At 43.7% G+C, this 18,824-nt stretch overlaps 1 protein-coding gene across 1 annotated transcript in view; it reads left to right on the top strand.

The window, feature by feature from the left end:
* ACOXL (acyl-CoA oxidase like) overlaps positions 1-18,824 on the top strand; it is a 361,479-nt gene that overhangs the window by 61,967 nt on the left and 280,688 nt on the right. The window contains exons 8-9 of the mRNA XM_060188434.1: positions 1,388-1,486; positions 7,995-8,127. Of these exons, the coding sequence (XP_060044417.1) occupies positions 1,388-1,486; positions 7,995-8,127 (232 nt within the window). The remainder of the gene's footprint in view (positions 1-1,387; positions 1,487-7,994; positions 8,128-18,824) is intronic.

Raw genomic sequence — 18,824 nt, 5'->3', positions numbered from 1 at the left:
AAAAACACCGGCTGCCTTAGAAAGTCTGTTGGCTTCCTTGTAGGTTCCTGCAAGTATATCCTTGTCACGTGTGTGTGTCTTTATTATTTTCTAATTTTTAAGTGTTCTTAAATTAAAAAAAAAAATTTTGTGGAGAAAGACAGTAATTTAGAGGGAAGGAGGAGAGAGCAAAAGAGACACCTATACCACTTGTTCCATCACTCATGCACTCATGAAACTCCCACCTTGCAGGTGGGGAATCAGAGGCTTGAACCTGGGTCCTTGCACATGGTAATGTGTGCAGTCTACTGGGAACATCACTGCTTGACCCCATATGCCTTTATTCTATAAAAACATATACTGTGACGTGGTAACTCATATATAAAGAAAATAGGTACTAAATAAGGACCTTTCCTAATTAAACATTAAGTCTCGCTGAGTGGAAGCTGAATGAACAGTAGACCCCAGGCTCTGACAGGTGCCATCAGGAAGTGGGTCCAGCAGCTCTGCGGGGTGCCAGTCTCCCACACATCTACTTCTGACATAACCTTTTTCTTTAATTTATTTATTTTCCTTTTTGTTGCCCTTGTTTTTATCATTGTTGTGGTTATTATTATTATTGTCATTGTTGTCGTGGCTGTTGGATAGGACAGAGAGAAATGGAGAGAGGAGGGAAAGACAGAGTGGGAGAGAAAGATAGATAATCTGAGGACCTGTTTCACCACTTGTGAAGCGACCCCTCTGCAGACGGGGAGCCAGGGCTCTAACTGGGATCCTTTACACCGGTCCTCTAGTTTCGCGCCATGTGCGCTTAACCTGCTGCGCTACAGCCCGATCCCCTGTCCTAACATTTTTCTATCACGATTTTTTGTCTTTTTTATTGAGAGGGTTAATGGTTTATAGTGTATTCATTGACGCATGGGTACAGTTTCTTTATGCACCAGGATCCCCAAGTTCCCTTCCACTCCTTTCTCCTCACCTTCCTCAAGAGTTTTTTGCTTTGATGCAATACACCTTTTTTTTAAATCATCTGTTAAGCTTTTACTTACACAAATTCTTCCTATGTGTTGGGGATGAAGCACCAAGAGGAAGGAGAAATTCGGGTTGTGCATTGCTGGGTGAGAACTTGGCTTTCCTTTTTTTTTTCCTATGTTAAGCTGAAAGTTTTATTCCAGCTGCCTAGAACTTTCCCTCTTCTACTCCCAGTAACTTCCTGGATAGGCAGGTGTGTCCCCAAGGCTCTTTACCCAAGCTTGGCCACCAGAAAGGCAAACAGAATCCCCACTCTCCACACCAGACAGAAAAGCAGACAAGTCTGGAAGCAAAAGCGGTGGGGTGTGTATTCTTGTGGAGACAGTTCTGGGAAATAGCAGCCCATACCTTCCACTGTGAGATTGGTTCCCGGAAGCTTCATTCCAATTCTGCTCTCCCTAGGTCTGCATGGTGTGGATAATGGGATCTTAATATTCGACAAGGTTCGGATACCGAGGGAGAACCTCCTGGATAAGTGAGTATCTCTTTCCCTTATCCATCATCTCCTTGCTCTTCCAACCCAGACCTCATTCTTGGGTGCCACCGGCTGGACTTTCAGACCACTTTCTGCTAACTACTCTTACAGCTTTCTTGCCAACTCACCAGAAAATGAGGATAAGCAAATAGAAAAGCAATTGAATGATTCAAAATACTACTGCCCAATATTTGTTACATGTCATTGTATGACTTCAGAATTTTCTTCATATGACATATTAAAAGTATATATATAATTTACATTTAATATCCTTTGCTTAATGTCTAAAGACGATGATTTTTACTGAGTGAAATTACTTATAAACTCTAACTTGAAATTATTTTTATTTTATTTTGATAATGAGACATATAGAGGGAGAGAGACAGTGACATGCCTATAGTACTACTCCAATACTTGTGAAATTTCCCCCTTGTGGGTAGGATCTGGGGGTTTGAACATGGTAACATATGCACTCTACCACCTGGCCTCATGAATTTTTTAAAAACAATTACACCATTTTATTATTTTCATTAGTAAGTTAATACTGATTTACAAGATTAGGAGATTATGCGGATATAGTTCCACACTGCATCCACCACCACAGTTCTTTTTTTTTTTCTTTATTGAGAGGATAAATTCTATTTTATAAGTTGTAATTTCTGCTGAACATTACATGAGAAAATTAAAAAAAATTTTTTTTTAAAGGAGACATTAACAAAACCATAGGTAAGAGGGATACAACTCCACACAATTCTCACTACCAGATCTCCATATCCCATCCCCTCCCCTGATAGCTTTCCTATTCTTTATCCCTCTGGGAGTATGGACCCAGGGTCATTATGGGATACAGAAGGTGGAAGGTCTGGCTTCTGTAATTGCTTCCCTGCTGAACATGGGCGTTGACTAGTCAATCCATACTCTCAGCCTGCCTCTCTCTTTCCCTAGTAGGGTGGGGCTCTGAGGAAGTAGAGTTTCAGAACACATTGGTGGGGTTATCTGTCCAGGGAAGTCTGGTTGGCATCCTGCTAGCATCTGGAACCTGGTGGCTGAAAAGAGAGTTAACATACAAAGCCAAATTGTTGAATAATCATGGACCTAAAGTCTGGAATAGTGCAGATGAAGGGTTGGGGGTTCCTCCATTTTGTAGATAGCTAGTAGGCATATTTTAGTTATATTTCAAAGGGCCTGTAGCTATACTAGGTTTTTTTCCCCAACAATATTTATACCCCTTTCCCATATTAGGGAGTGACTCTCTTCCCTGATCCAGCTTTCTGTCGCTTTTCCAGCCATGACATCACCTCCCCAGACAATAATAACTTGGATCCACCTGCATGTCAGATTTCAGGCTCAGAGGGAAAAAAAATAACATGAAAACTTTTACTGTAACAATATACAGGTGCATTATCCTTTTTCATATTACCAGAGTAGACCAAAATAGATTAGATTCACTTATTTAATCAGTCACTTCATGTTGAGAATTTAATTTGTTTCTTTTGCTTTTCAGTTTTAGCAAAGATTTATTTATCAATTTAACGAGTGAAATATCAGAGCTCCATGCTGGTATGCACAGTCCTGGGACTCCAGTCTGGGGTCTCCTCAGTGTAAGCCTTTCACTCTACCTGCTGAGCCCCCTTCCAGCTCTGGTTGTTCCTTTTCAAAACTACATTTGCTATAAACCTGTTGCTTTACCATTATTGCCTGCTGTGTAGATGGCAGGCAATAAGGCACTGCCTTTCAGCTTCACAGACCATTAAAACCAGTACTACTTGCACAGCTAGCATCAGAGAGGTATCCTAGCACCCCCTCAATGAGATCTAGGTGGACTGATCAATGAGTTGGAGCTGAGGAGGTTGCTTGCTCTGCCATGTGAGCAACCCAGCTCAAGCCCAGCCCTCACTTATCTGGGAAGCTTTGGGGCTGTGGTGTCTTTCCCTCTGTCATATTTATATCTCTACCCCACCACAGTAGCAAAGCACTGACAATGACAAAACCAAACAAAAACCCCAGTGAAGTGAAAGGTGTCCTAGCACATTTGAGGGATGGAACTGTAGGGGTTCACAATGCTTTTGTAGAAGCTAAGAAACACCAGTTACTGGGGCCAGGTAACTTGGTTAAGTGCACACATTACAGTGAGCAAGGACCCAGGTTCAAGCCCCTGGTCCCAACCTGTAGGGGGAAAGCATGGTGAAACATGGCTGCAGGCGTCTCTCTAACTCTCTCCCTGTCTAACTTCTCCTCCCCTCTCAATTTCTCTGTCTCTATCCAATAATAAATAATTAAAAAAAAATCACCAGCTACCTACAGTTTTCCCAGCAGTATTTCATGTACCTAGTAAAAACGTTGAAACACAGTCATATTTAAATCTGCAGTAAAGCATGCAGTCAGGCTATATATAACCAGCTGTCCTCATGCTCTCCTGAGGGTTTGCCTTTAGCGATTTACTCCTTTTATAGCCTGCATGATTTTGCCAACAGATAACTGTGGTAGGTGCCAAAAGTTTACAAAAAAATATGTGGGAAACAAACTTAAAATGTACCACATTCTGTCTGCTAACTTTTCCTCCCCCTGAATTGGTAAGAAACAAAATGGAAACAATGAAGGCAGGTTTGTGGCCACATGTTTCTCCTTATGGGTGAAGAGAATCTCTGGCTCCTTCAGAGCTTCAGTGCCTGGGACAGTCAGCCCTTCTACTCTGCTACTTGTGCATCTCAGTCACTGACCAGTGTCACTTCACTCTGGGATGTAGAAGAGGCAGGAAAACAGCAGACATGTAACTTCCCCTGCCATGTATGTCTACCCTAACACCATCTCAGAGACCTGACAGTTCTCTTGGGAGTTAGATCCACTGACTTAGTATTCATTGGATGCACTGGAGATTAGAAAGTCATATTCAGTGAGAAAGAAAAGTCAGCCTCATGATAGAAAATATGAGGATATACAGAGGTATTTTTTATTTTTTAAATATTTATTTATTTATTCCCTTGTTGTTTTTTATTATTGTAGTTATTATTGTTGTTATTGATGTCGTCATTGTTGGATAGGACAGAGAGAAATGGAGAGAGGATGGGAAGACAGAGGGGGAGAGAAAGACAGACACCTGCAGACCTGCTTCACCACTTGTGAAGCGACTCCCCCTGCAGGTAGGGAGCTGGGGGCTTGAACCGGGGTCCTTATGCCAGTCCTGTGCTTTGGGCCACCTGTGCTTAACCTGCTGTGCTACCGCCTGACTCCCCAGAGGTATTTTTTGATGCAATTTTATGTTATCAGTGGTACTCAGTGTCTGCTTGTGGCTATCTTTTAATACTTTATTTATTTTGGATCGAGACAGAGAAAAATTGAAAGGGAAGGGGAAATAGATAGATAGATAGATAGATAGATAGATAGATAGATAGATAGATAGATAGGGACATCTGTAGCACTGCTTTAGTGCACATGAGGTTTTCCTGCAGGTGAGGGCTGGGGACTTGAACCCAATCCTTGTGTCATGACCCACTCTTCGTTATTCCTCTTCCTCTTCTTTTTCTACTTCTCCTCCTTTTTTTGTGATAGAGAGTGATAGAGAGGGAGAGTTAGAGAGGAGTAGAGATACTCATACATAAAGCCTCCTTCCTGCAGTTTGAAGTCAAGGGATTGAACCCAGGTCCTTGCATATGGTCATGTATGTACTCTGCAGGGTGAGCTACCACCTGGCATGTTAAAACCATTGCACTGGCATTTAAGCTACCCTCCCTCCACAATGACACATAACAGGCAGGAATAACAACACAATACTTTGAGGGAGTTCTTCTTTTGATGCAGTGCCTTATCGCTTGCTCAAAAGTAGACCAGTGGATGGGTTTACAGAGTCATTTCAACCCCTATTAAAATCCTAGTTGCCTGCCCAGTTTTGCAGATATTAAAAAATGAGTCTTAAAACTCATTAAACATACAGGAAAGTCAGAATGCCTAAAATCTTGATAAAGAAGAACAGAATAGGAGGACTCACTCTGGAGGACAGAGAATAGGAGGACAAACTCTGGTTTGATAATATTACAAAGCTACTGTAACTAGGATTTGGTATTGGCATAAGGACATTCAGAGGGACAATAAAATAGAATGGGGAATTTAGACATAAATCTCTACACTATTTATAGTCACTTGCTAATCAATACATTTAATAAAATAACTTATTGGGGAAAGGGTAGTTTTTTCAACAAATGGTGTTGGGACAACTGGATAGTCATATATGAAAACATGAAGTTGTTCTTTTGCCTCATGCCATAGATACAACTCAACCCACAATGAACACATGTAAATATAAGAGCTAAAACTATAAAATACTTAGTACAAAAATAGTTTTAAATCTGTGTGGCCCTGGCTTAAGCAGCAGTGAATTATCATTAGATGTGACACCAAGAGCATAAGCAACTGAAATTAATGAAGTGTAGCTTCATCAAAATTAAATAAATAAAATTTTTGTGCTTTGAAAACACTCTTGAGGCTATTGAGAAAACATATTATAGGAGGAAATACTTGTTAATCAGAAGAATTTGGTATCCAGAATAAAAAAAAACTCAATAAAAATACAGATGAATCAATAAAAATCAAACAAAATATAAATATATGTTTCTCCTAATATGTTATACAAATGATTAATAAGCACATGAAACGATGTTCAACATCACTGTCATTAGGAAAATCCCAGTGAAGTCACAACACAAGAACACTTTTCACCCACCTGGATGACTATAATAAGAGAGGCAGGAGATAACATGTATGGATTAAAGATATGGAGGCATTGGAGCCTTCATTCATTGCTAGTAGGGGTGTGAAATAGTGCTGCTGATTTGTAAAAGAGTTTGGAATTTCTTCTTTTTTTCTTAATATTTATTTATTCCATTTTGTTGCCCTGGTTGTTTTATTGTTGTAGTTATTATTGTTGTTGTTGTTGATGTCATTGTTGTTGGATAGACAGATTGAAATGGAGAGAGGAGAGGAGACAGAGAGGAGGAGAGAAAGATAGACACCTGCAGACCTGCTTCACTACTTGTGAATTGACTCCCCTGCAGGTGGGGAGCTGGGGGCTTGAACTGGAATCCTTAAGCCGGTCCTTGGGCTTTGTGCCACCTGTGATTAACCTGATGCACTACTGCCCAACTCCTTTTTTTTTTAAGATTTAATTTATTTATTAATGGAAAGATAGGAGGAGAGAGAAAGGACCAGACGTAACTCTGGCACATGTGCTGCTGGGGATCGAACCCAGGACCTCATGCTTGAGAGTCCAAAGCCTTATTACTGCGCCACCTCCTGGACCACTTTTTTTTTTGACACCTGCAGACCTGCTTCACCACCTGTGAAGTGACTCACCTGTAGGTGGGGAGGCGGGGGCTCGAACCCGGATCCTTACACCGGTCCTCGTGCTTTGCGCCACGTGCGCTTAACCTGCTACACTACCACCTGACTCCCTCTTCTTTGTAAAAAATATTTATTTATTCCCTTTTTGCTGCCCTTGTTGTTTTATTGTTGTAGTTATTATTGTAGTCATCCTTGTTGGATAGGACAGAAAGAAATGAAGAGAGGAGGGGAAGACACAGAGGGGGAGAGAAAGACAGACACCTGCAGACCTGCTTCACCATCTATAAAGCGACTCCCCTGCTGGTGGCAAGCCGGGGGATCAAACCAGGATCCTTATGCTGGTCCTTGCACTTAACCCGCTGCGCTATCGTCCAACTCCCAAGTTTGGCATTTCTTAAAGAATTTAATATCCTCACATCACCTAGTAATTCTACCACTACGAAAATTGACAACACGTGTCCCAACAAAATCTTGTATACAAATGCTCATAGCATAGTTATTTATAATGACCAAAAGAATAGACACAACCCAAATATCCAACAAACCATGAATGGCTAAACAAAATCTGGTGCATCTATACAATGAAATCCAATTTGATCATAGAAGGGTTATAACATCCAGGTAGTTTTAAAAGAATATGCTTAGAAGCTAGACATTGAACAATATGTTGAACAATTCTGTTTATGTGAAATGTCCAGAATAGACAAATCCATAGAGATAGAAAATAGATCGATATTTTCTAGGTTCCAGAAGGCAGGGAGCTTAGGGGTAGTAACTTTAACTAAAGGAGAGGAAGGAAGTATTTGAATTCTATCTGAACAAAAAGTGGGTGTATACTTGACTGTATGCACAGACTTCGGTATTGGTTGAGTGATGTGGCCCTCATGTCTTCTGTCAGGGTCACTGAACCATCATAGCTTGTTGCTGGTGCTAACCTGCTCTTACTTTTCATGATCTCAGCCTTCCTTAGCACCTCCTGGGTGGAGGGGGCACTCTCCCTCTCCTCAGCTTACTGTCTCATGAGGAGGGTTCTGAGATGCAGAAACCTGTGTGCGCATGTAGAAGTCACCTTTATTTGTTATTGCTGTTGTTGTTTTCCAGTTACTTTTGTTTTTGGTACCATGTTATTTATCATGAACCTACCTCTCTTTCCTATCACCTCTCCTCACCTCAGGTTTGGTTCTGTGGCTCCAGATGGGCAGTACTACTCCCCAATTAACAGCAAGAGTGCAAGATTCAATGCAATGCTGGCTGCGCTGACACCTTCAAGACTGGCTGTGACTTTCCTAGCCATGGGTTCCATGAAGGTAGCTGTTTCTGATTCTGGTCTGTCTCCCTGTTCCTTCTCTTTAACTATCACAGGAATGTGCAATAATTAATATTGGCAGCTGAATGTTTCAAGCACTAGTGATAGAATGAGGCCGGGGTTATCGGCTAGATGCCAGAGAGTGCTGGCTCGCCATACACAGAGAGTGTTTCTCCTCTCTTCTTCCCAAGGAATCCTCTCCATCTGCATCCCATATGTGAACTGCTGATCACGGCGGGTGGGAAACAGGCAGTGTGGCAACAGAATCACAAAAGATGACCCTGGGAGAATGGGTCATTCTGAACAAACACACCTGCTGGAAAAGCAGCTATAAACTGACTCCTGTGTGAAGGCTGCCTGTCCTGACTGACTCATTTGAATTTGAGGAGTGTTGAAGCTTCATGTGCTGTTTGAGGTATGGCTTCAGTATCAGAGGTCATAGTCCATGGGAACAGATCTTTGGAAAGCCTTTCCCTCTGCATATATATATATATTCTAGGTGGGAAAGAACAGCCAGGAGAGAGACACATTCTAGAACATCCCTGCTCCACAACTGTCTCATTCTCTGGCACTCTTCATCTCTCTGCATGATAGCAAATCCTATTTTAAACTCTGCTGAGCTTGGTGAAGTGGGAAGAAAAATCAAGATACCTCGGAGTATACAGGTGTGTCTTTTCCAGCAGAGAATAAAATTCACTCACTTGAATCCAGGCCTGACAGCTGCATGCCTTTGTATCAACAGTAAGGAAACGCATCTTTACTCATTTTTACTGGGCCTGTACCTTCTCAGGAAGCCTGTGACATGAGCAGTGCCCTGCCTTTGAGTGGGTACAGATGGGACACTAAAAACCCAGGCTCAGGACTGCTTCCTGCATTTGTTTGCCAGTGGCTCCTTGAGTGGGCTGACGTGCCAGTTCTGAGTCCCATGTTGAGAGTGGCTCAGCTATTTCCCTGCACTGAACCAGCCAGTGATGATGGTGCAGTGGTGACACTAGTCGCCATGCCAGCCTTGCATCCCTGTGCTGGGGAATGTAGCTTCCCATTCAACTCAGGAATAGGAGTCACTTTCAGGACCTCAGTAAGAGGCAAAACGAGAGAAGTCAGTTGTGCCTCAGATTGCACCATAGAGAAAATGGGCTAGGAATCCAATGGGATTATCACGATAGTCAAATCTGCACACTAGCTCCTCTAATGGTGGTTGGTTCCAGGGCCCTCCTAAGGAGAGTGGGGAGAAGATGAAACACAGCTGCTGGATACTGGCTGTGAAAACAGTGTGGGTGCCTGGTGCCTTTGCCTGCTGGAGTGGGTAAGGGTGAGCAGTGGCGTCTGCTCAGCCAGTTGCCCCATTAATTTACTGAGACTGGTGTGAGGTCTTGTGAGGCAGGCACAGAGGGTGGCACTGATGGGACTGTGGGGAGGGGGGTTTCCAAGAGACGTGTGATTTTAAATATCACTGAATCTGGAGCAATGGGAGCAGTATAGGGAGAGGAGACCGAATAGGTGGTCTTAAAAAATGGTACCCATTTTCATTTAAAAAAATCTTTATTTATTTATTATTGGCTATAAACAGAGAGACTGAGGGGAGAGGGAGAGAGAGAGACAGAGAGAGACACTGAGACATACAGTCTTGCTTCATCACTCATGAACCTTGCTTCCATTCATGAAGCTTTGCCCCTGCAAATGGGGACCAGGGGCTTGAACTTGGATACTTTCACATTGTAATGTGAAACCAGGTGTTCCACTGCCTGTCCCCTGCCCCCCCCCCCCATTTTCCACTTTTCTGAGCATCATTGAGGGATGCATTCCTACTGAGTCAAGAGAGTTTGGAGGACCCCATTTGGACCAATTTCTTATCAGGTATCCAATGTGTGCACTTCGTTGATAAGATAGCAGGACTGATTGTGGACTCATATCAGAAAACCTCAGCCTGTATGTTACCAGCATGAGTCCACTGACAAGTCAGGAGGCCGCTCTAAGCCTTTGTTTCTCTCTGTGTAGTGTGGGCGTCTGGCTAATGGTGAAGTGAGTGTGAGGGTTGTGTGTAGCCAGCACCAAGCTGTTACAGACAAGGTGGGCTGTTGCTTCTGCCACTGCTGCCATTTCTGGGGAGGATGGAATTGGCCCTTAGGTCATATATAAAGGGACTGTTTCCTGATACAGTTGCCCTAGACGCTGGTCTCCAGGTGGGAAGGTAGTCTGAACCATTTTGGAGAGGTGCAGCATCCTGTGGGATGGATTCATTCATTCACCAGGTGATGAGGAAGACCCCTTGCAGAGCTCAGTGGGCCTCAGCCCCACTATGGTCCAGTTACTACAAAGGTGTCTGGCCCTGGTGGACAGTAACCTTGACCACTGTGATCTCATCATGAGCATCATGGGGGTCGAGGATGACCCTCACCAGCTCCCTCCTGGCAGCTCCTCAGCTGCTGTGGCTCAAATACATGACAGATATTTTCTTGGCTGAAACCAAAGACAGCCCTCCTTGTTCTGCTCTTGCTGATGAGTGGAAAAATGGAGCCCTTTTTCCTATGTGAATTTTTTGTGTATTAGTAAACTGTCACCATGGCTTCCCATAGTGACACTCACACTCTCTCAAGCATGCCTGATCCTTTCAAACTTTGCCCAGATGTCTGATTCTTCATTGTTATCTCTCATTTCTATAATGTTTCTCAGAACTTTCAGATTTTTTTTTTCTCCTAAAGGCTTGCCATAATTGCTATCCTTTAATTTGGGTCCAAAACGCCAGGCCAAATTCAGTGATTAGTAGGAACAAAAGGAAAAGGAAACATAGCTGTTTGGCAGGGCTGAGTGGTGGGGGCCTGAGCCTGCAGCTACAGTGATGAGGTCGGGAAGTGTTTTCAGAAGAAGGAAGGAAGTGGGAAAGTCACTGTGAGTCTAGAGGGCGGAAATAGAGGAAGTGTGAAATGTAAGAAGTCTAGCCATTGTTTGACTGATTTTGCATGGAAGTTACGTGTTTTAGCACAAAACAAGCTGGTCCCCACTCTCGAAAGAGTCTCCCTACCCACTTTTTTTCCTTTTTTTTTTTTTTTTATACTACCAGGGTCTTTTACTCACTGTTTCCCAGGAACTTTGTTATTTTTAAAAAAAATTTCCTGTCAGTTTTAGATAGAGACAGAGAAAGAAGAAGAGACACCACTGTACTGCTCCAAATTCATGGGGCTTCCCCATGGCACTGGTGCCTGGTGTTCCCCTGTGGTGCTGGGAGTTCTCACTCAGGTCCTTGTGCACCTCATGGTTGTTGAAGTATGTGCTCTAGTGGGTGAGCTAACTTTAGGCCCTTTTTAAAAATATATTTTATGTATTTTTATTTTAATGAGAAGAAGATACAGGGAGAAAGACACAAAGAGACACCAGAGTGCTGTTCAGCTCTGGCTTACAGGGGTGCTGGGGACTGAAGCTGGGACCTCAGAGCCTCAGGCAGGAAAATCTTTTTGCATAACTGTTGTGCTATTTTCCTAGCCCTTGCCCTAACTTTTTTTTCTTACAAGATATATTGATTTTTATTTAAAATTAATTAAAAAGAACTAAAAGAAGCACCTTCAGGGGGTATTAGGTGGTGGTGCACCAGTTAAGTGCACATGAGACGAAGCGCAAGGACCCACGCAATGATTTTGGTTCCAGCCCCTGGCTCCCCACAAGCGGTGAGGCAGGTCTGCAAGTGTCTTTCTCTCTCCCTGTCTGTCTCCCTCTCCCTTCTTAATTTCTCTCTGTCCTATCCAATAAAACAGAAAAAATGGGGGGTCGGTCAGTAGCGCAGTGGGTTGGTCAGTAGCGCAGTGGGTTAAGCGCACTTGGCCCAAAGTGCAGGGACCGGTGGAAGGATCCCAGTTGGAGCCCCCTGTCCCCCACCTGCAGGGGAGTCGCTTCACAGGCGGTGAGGCAGGTCTGCAGGTGTCTTTCTCTTCCCCTCTCTGTCTTCTCCTCCTCTCTCCATTTTTCTCTGCCCTATCCAACAATGACGACATCAATAACAACGATAATAATAACCACAACAGTGGTAAAACAACCAGAGTAACAAAAGGGAAAAAATGACCTCCAGGAGCAGGGGATTCGTGGTGCATGCACCAAGCCCCAGCAATAACCCTGGGGGCAAAAAAAAAAAAATGAATGAAGAATGGCCACCAGGAGCAGTGGATTTGTAGTGCTGGCATCAAACCCCAGTGATAACCCTGGAGGCAAAAACAAAAACAAAACAAACAAACAAACACCCCCACCTCCATTCCCCAGGAATTGACATCAATCTCCTCATATATACAATATTAGCCTCACCCCTCGGGCCCTCCTGGAGTCAGTCAACATCTTCCACCCTGACAGTCAACACCCAACTACTGCATGCACAGTACAATACTGAGGCTCCATTACTTTGAGATTTACCAGGCAGGGGAGACATTTTTAGAAAAATAACTAATTTCCAACTCTTTTAAAAAATATTTATTTATTTTTCCTTTTGTTGCCCTTGTTGTTTTATTGTTGTAGTTATTGATGTTGTTGTAGTTGGATAGGACAGAGAGAAATGGAGAGAGGAGGGGAAGACAGAGGGGGAGAGAAAGATAGACACCTGCAGACCTGCTTCACCGCTTGTGAAGCGACTCCGCTGCAGGTGGGGAGCCGGGGTTCGAATCAGGATCCTTACGACGGTCCTTGCGCTTTGCACCACGTGCCCTTAACCTGCTGCGTTACCGCCCGACTCACCGATTTTCAACTCTTCTAAAAGCAAACAAAAGAAACATTATTGACATGGCCTTATTTTCCATTTCATGTCACTATCACTATGATAAACTAAACCAGTGGTGAAAAAAAATGTGATCTTAGTAAATATAAGTGTTCTTCTTTTACTAACATATGCAAACATCAAGGATGATCACCTGCAATTAAAATGACAGCCTTGGTCTTTGTCAACTCAAAATAGGGATGCTGGGCTATTTCTTTTAGGGATTTCTGTAATTAGCTACTTTTTCCTTTTTTTTTTTTAAATTTTGCCTCCAGGGTTATCTCTGGGGTGCAGTGCCTGCACTATGAATCCACTGCTCCTGGAGGCCATTTTTCCCATTTTGTTGCCCTGGTTGTTACTCTTATTATTATTATTGTTGTCATTGCTGTTGTTGCTGCATAGGACAGAGAAATCCAGAGAAGAAGGGAGACAGAGAAGGGGAGAGAAAGACAGACACCTGCAGACCTGCTTCACCGCCCATGAAGTGACTCCCCCCACCCCCCCGCAGGTAGGGAACCAGAGGCTGTCCTTGCACTTTGCGCCATGTGTGCTTAACTCACTGCATTACCGCCTGACTCCCTACTTTCTCCTTGTTATGCCATTTACTCTGGCCTTTAAGTGCTCCTCCTTCACAGAGGTCTGCTGTTGATGGTGGGGGTGACACTGTGGTATACTTGGCCTGGGGCTTATTTTCAATTTATCTGAGCTTTGATTTTTCTCATTGCTTAAAAATGAGAGGAAAAAAAATTATAGCCATCTCTTGGAAACATTGTGGAAATTTATTGTGACCTTGGGCTAAGAAGAAACCTCATCCCACACATCAGCCAGAACTGCAGCTGGCTCTTCAGTGCACCCCAGTCTGAGTGAGCCCCCATCAATGACAATGTCCTCACTTAGACACTTGTTAGATGTATAGACTTCCTGAGCTGCTGAGTCAGAGACAGGAGGTGGGACCCAGCTCCCTGTACCAATTTTAAAAGATTAGGGAGACTTGACAGTGGGGGACCTGCTTGTCTTAAGCTAAAATACTTACCTCCACACATTATCAACTTCAAACAATGGTTTTGTTTCCTGTCTAGCTCCAAACTCAGATTGGGAAAACAGAGTTTCAAATGGGGTGTGTGAAATGACACTCATGGAAACTGGGCCATAATGGTTCTGCAGCGAGGTTGCTAAGAGAACGGACTGTGGAACCACTCTGTCTGGATTTGCATCCTGCCTCCCTCTGCTTTGCCAAGTTACTGACCCTCCCTAGGTGTCTAGCAATAAAGCAAGCTGTCCCTCACAGAGCTGTAAGATGTGCGCCAGTGCACACACATATTTGATTACCTATACACATAGGCTATCATTATTACTGGGTGTGTAGGTAATTAGATCACCATGCTTATGCACACTCATGACTCCAGTGACACTGACGGTTTTGAGGACTGCATATAGGTTTACATGTACCTCTCGGGTGTGACTGAGGGGTGAGCAGAGAGGAATATGGAATTGATGCAGTGCAGTGAGAACTTGGGATGGGCACATGACCATTCTGATTCCAGAGTCTTTTTCAGGAGATGCTCTCCCCCTTCTTGAGAAGCTTTAGGGAATTCTTCTGAATTTTTTTTTTTTTTTTTTTTTTTTTTTTTGCCCTTCAGGGTTATTGCTGGGGCTCAGTTCCAGCACTGTGAGTCTACTGCCCCTGGTGGCCATTTTCCCCCCCATTTTGTTGGACAGGACAGAGAGAAATTGAAAGGGGAGGGGGAGACGGCGAGAAAGAGAGAAAGACATACCTGCAGACTTGCTTCACTGTTCCTGTTGGCCAGTCTTTCCATTTTATTAGATAGGACAGAGAGAAATTGAGAGGGGTGGGAAGAGTGACGGAGAGAGAAAGATAGACACCTGCAGACTTGCTTCACCACTTACGAAGCTTTCCCCTTGCAGGTGGGGAGCGGGGGTGGGGGGTCCTTGTGTTTTGTACCATGTTAACCAGATGTGCCATGCTTAACCAGATGTGCCACCTCTTGGCCCCCTGAATGAACTTTCCAAAACCTTCTGACTTGTAAGGGCTCATGGAGAATTAGAGCAACAAAGAAGAGGAGGTTGGGGAGGCACCTTTTCTTTTGAGTCACAAGAGGTCCTGTAAACCACAGGCACAGGGTGTGGTGCCTGTGTTTGCACTGCTTGTGGGAACCCAGAGCAGAGTGGGCACCGACTCTAGCCACTGTGTGCTTTTGTCTTGTCTTCTCACCTAACCTACGTTCAGAAACGTTCCAAGACATCCCAAATTCCAGTGCTCTCACCCTTGTATCTGGCTCCTGCACTGCTTCAGCCAGTCCCCAGTCAGTGTATGGTAGGGTTCACTATTCTGTTTTCCCTGGTGACCACAAAGATGCTATGACGCTTTCCCCAGAGTTGAAGCTTATTTAGATTCCTTAAATTCATAATTAAGAACCTCCGCTTCTATGGCTCTTTTTTTTCTTCTTTATTATTATTATTATTTTTCCCTGTGTCTCTTTCTATCCAGCTGTCAGATTTTTCCCCCTGGAAAGTAAGATGACTTTTTCTGGCACCATTTTGTGTCTGTTCTCTTTTGTTGTCATTTGGATCAATCTCATGCTTGGCATCAAGGGAACCCTCAGTGAAAAGATCATATCTATGACCTTGGGAGAACTACTGCAATTTCCAATGGAAGGAATGGGGACACAGTACTCTGGTGGTAGGAAAAGTGTGGAATTCTACCCATGTTATCTTTTAATTTTGTAAATCTTTTTGCTTAATCTCAGTGATGGGTGTATATGGCACTAAATGTCATGCAAGTCTTTATTTTTTTTAACCAGCCTCCTTCTTCCCTCCCTTCTTTCTTCCCTTCCTTCCTTCTCTCCTACTCCCTCACCTGTATTCTTCAACCCATTTAATAACCTTCCTTTATCCATCCATCCATCCATCTATCTGCTCACTCATCCACCCCACCACTAAGACTCACAGGGTAATCCGTTCAGTGTGGCTAGTTATAGAATATACCAGAATAAAGCAGTAACCTCCTTGATGGACACCATATTTTAGTAAAACTGCCCAGGCACAAGTATATTAGGAGTGGCTTGAGGCACTCGCACCCTCTGAGCCTGACTCTTCCATCAGGGAGAACTGAGAACAAGGTGTCTCTGGGAGATCTTATGCACAAGGGTTCGGTGTGGGGACTGAGTTGAACGGGATAAGACGGCAATGGAAGGACTCACTAACATGGTGAGCACAGTGATACCTCTGCTCTGTCAGATGGTGTGGCATAGAGGAGGGAGGAGGCATCTGGGCTCCCTGGAAATGGCTTGATATTGTCTGGCACTCATGAGTATGTGTTGTGTTGAAATTGAGGAGATGAAGTTGACTGCTGTTTATTCTGTGGACACTCATGAACTGTGGCCTGTCATCTGCTGCCATGCAGAGTAGTGTTGGAGAGTTGCAAGTGGTAGCTCATTCTGTGGCAGTTATGTGCTTGTCTTCTAGATAACAAGTGTGTAGTTTTGAGGAAGCTGGTTTATATTGCTTATCCTGTTCTACTTAGATTGACAGTATTCTTCCCATAATGTCCTCAAACCCCCACACATGCGGACACTTACACATGTGGAGGAGAGTAGCAGTGTTTGCTGTGATGCTGCGGAAAATCTAATGGAAGGAAGACTTTTGCCTGGATGGAAGGCTCACTTGTGACATAGATTCCATTTTCCTGATGTAGAAACTTCCTGAGTTTGACCACCAGAGGGCAGCAAATACCAATAATGATTTGCTGGATGGAAGATGACGCTTCCTTTAAGGTTATTTACTTTCATATGCAAGAAATGGCTAGGATTTTTTCTTTCTACTCATCAGGTTAGCTTCTTACCAGCACTGAGTGTTGATATTTACAAGGTAATCAATAGGAGGAGTGTGGAGGTGCATCAATTATAATTGACTCAAGACCAAGGCTGCAAATAGATTGAGAAAAATCTGGATTACTTTTTAAGATATAATTTAACCCTCAAAAAAACAGATGACCCCACCAATGTGTCCAGAAACTCCACTTCCCCAGAGCCCTACCCCACTAGGAAAAGACAGAAACAGGCCGGGGGTATGGATCCACCTACCAATGCCCATATCCAGCGGGGAAGCAATTATAGAAGCCAGACCCCCCATCTTTTGCACCTCAAAAAGATTTTTGGTCCATACTTCCAGAGGGGGAGAAATGTTAGGGAAAGATGACCAGGGGGCTCTTAACTCCAATTCCCTTGAGACCTGGAGAGAGAAGAGAAAAAAGGAAACATAATAGGATATTTGGAAGTAGTAATTGATGTAGGTGCGACTTAGAAAGGAAGAGTAGGCAGGACCATAGAAAAGAATGAGCAAAAATATATATAAATAGAGGTAGATAATTATAGAAATCATAGTCAGCCCATATCTGTGACCTTGGGAGAACTACTACAGTTTTCAATGGAGGAAAATGGGGACACAGAACTGTGGTGGTGGGAACAGTATAGAATTATACCCCTGTTATTTCATAATTTTGGAAATCAATATTAAATCACTAATAAACACATCTGTAGCATTTGGAGTAGGTGTGAAAATAGTTAAACTTTTACTGTGATGTTTCCTGGTAGTTGTTTACATTTTTTAAAAACTGAATCTTAATTATCTATTTGTTAGAAATCCATCTACTGCCTTTTAGTCCAAAGGCCAAAGTTCGAAAGAGCAGGTACAACCAAGGCTAAGTAGCACATGACATAGACATTTGAGATTGATATTTGAAAGAGTTGGCAGTGTGGAAGGCAGCTTGTAGAAGGAGGGACTTCCAGGTAGGTTTGGCCTCCAGCGATGCAAATGATCGATCGGAACTTTGATTTCTCTAATAAGGGTTATAAAGTAGCTCTTATTAAAAAATCAATAGGAAAGAAGTAACAGTCTGAATTTATTTTAGTTCCATGAAAACTTGTTGAATGCCTCCCTTTGCTAAAACACTGGGCAGTGAGCAGAGTTGCCCAGGGAAGCTTTTGTCCTCCTGGGATTTCTCATAGGTCCAAGTCATGGAGAGACTGCACACTGTGAGGGCTGGTGGAGGTGGGAGGGGTGGGGTGGGGTGGGGTGGGTGGACTGGTGACATCAGATAGAGCACTTCATTTAAAGAGTTGTGGGACTTTTATGATTGGAAACTATATCAGAGATCAGAGTCTGGTGCACACCTTCTGGGGAGACATTTCTATATGGGGTGCTTAGGTCTTATCTGTCATAAAAACCAAGGAGCTGGCGTCTGGTACTTCTGGTCACATTCGCAGAGGGGCAGCACAAGAACACAATGGTGGACATAGTTCTGTCTGTGCCTCTGGAGAGGAAAGTCTTAGGCATCCTCCCCTCCCCCTCCCCATTTGATGTGGTGCAGGATCGTTAGGCATTTGTGACTGTGATAACTTTTCAAGGGACAAAGCTTCCTTGAACTAAGTCACTTGAAGCTGATCCAGTCTAGTAGGAAACCCCAGTCTCCCCTCAAGCCAGGGCTGTGGTTGTGGCAGCTGTGTGGGTGGAAATGCTGTCCCTCCTCCCCCAGTGCAGACTGCTCCCAAGCCGCTTGGGCCTGGGCCCTGCCCAGGAGGGGTCTGGCCTTCCTCAGCGCAGCACATCTGCTCACATAGGACAAGTGGCCTGGGTGTCCAGGTTGCTCGGTGGATCCTCTATGGGAGAGCCCTGTCACCGCCGCTGGGTTGTGTTTCCTGTGCCAGCAGGAAGGTGAGACTTGGATGATGAAAGACCAACGTGCTCTCTTCAGCCCTTTTCGGCCTGAAGCCTGACAGTAGTTGCCCAAGGAGGGGAGGCAACAATTACTTGAGCCAGTGAGAAAGGAAAAGTCACTTGTCCTGGGTGCTTTCTTTGTTAAAACACTGCTGACCATTTTGTTTTATTTTATTTTTATTAATGATGTATAAGATTATAAGATAATAGGGTATAATTCCACACCACTC

This window comes from Erinaceus europaeus, chromosome 3 (genome assembly GCF_950295315.1).
Source record: "Erinaceus europaeus chromosome 3, mEriEur2.1, whole genome shotgun sequence".
NCBI classification, from domain to species: Eukaryota; Metazoa; Chordata; class Mammalia; order Eulipotyphla; family Erinaceidae; genus Erinaceus; species Erinaceus europaeus.
Note: the sequence above shows the minus strand (reverse complement) of the source record. Positions and strands in the feature narration are given on the sequence as shown.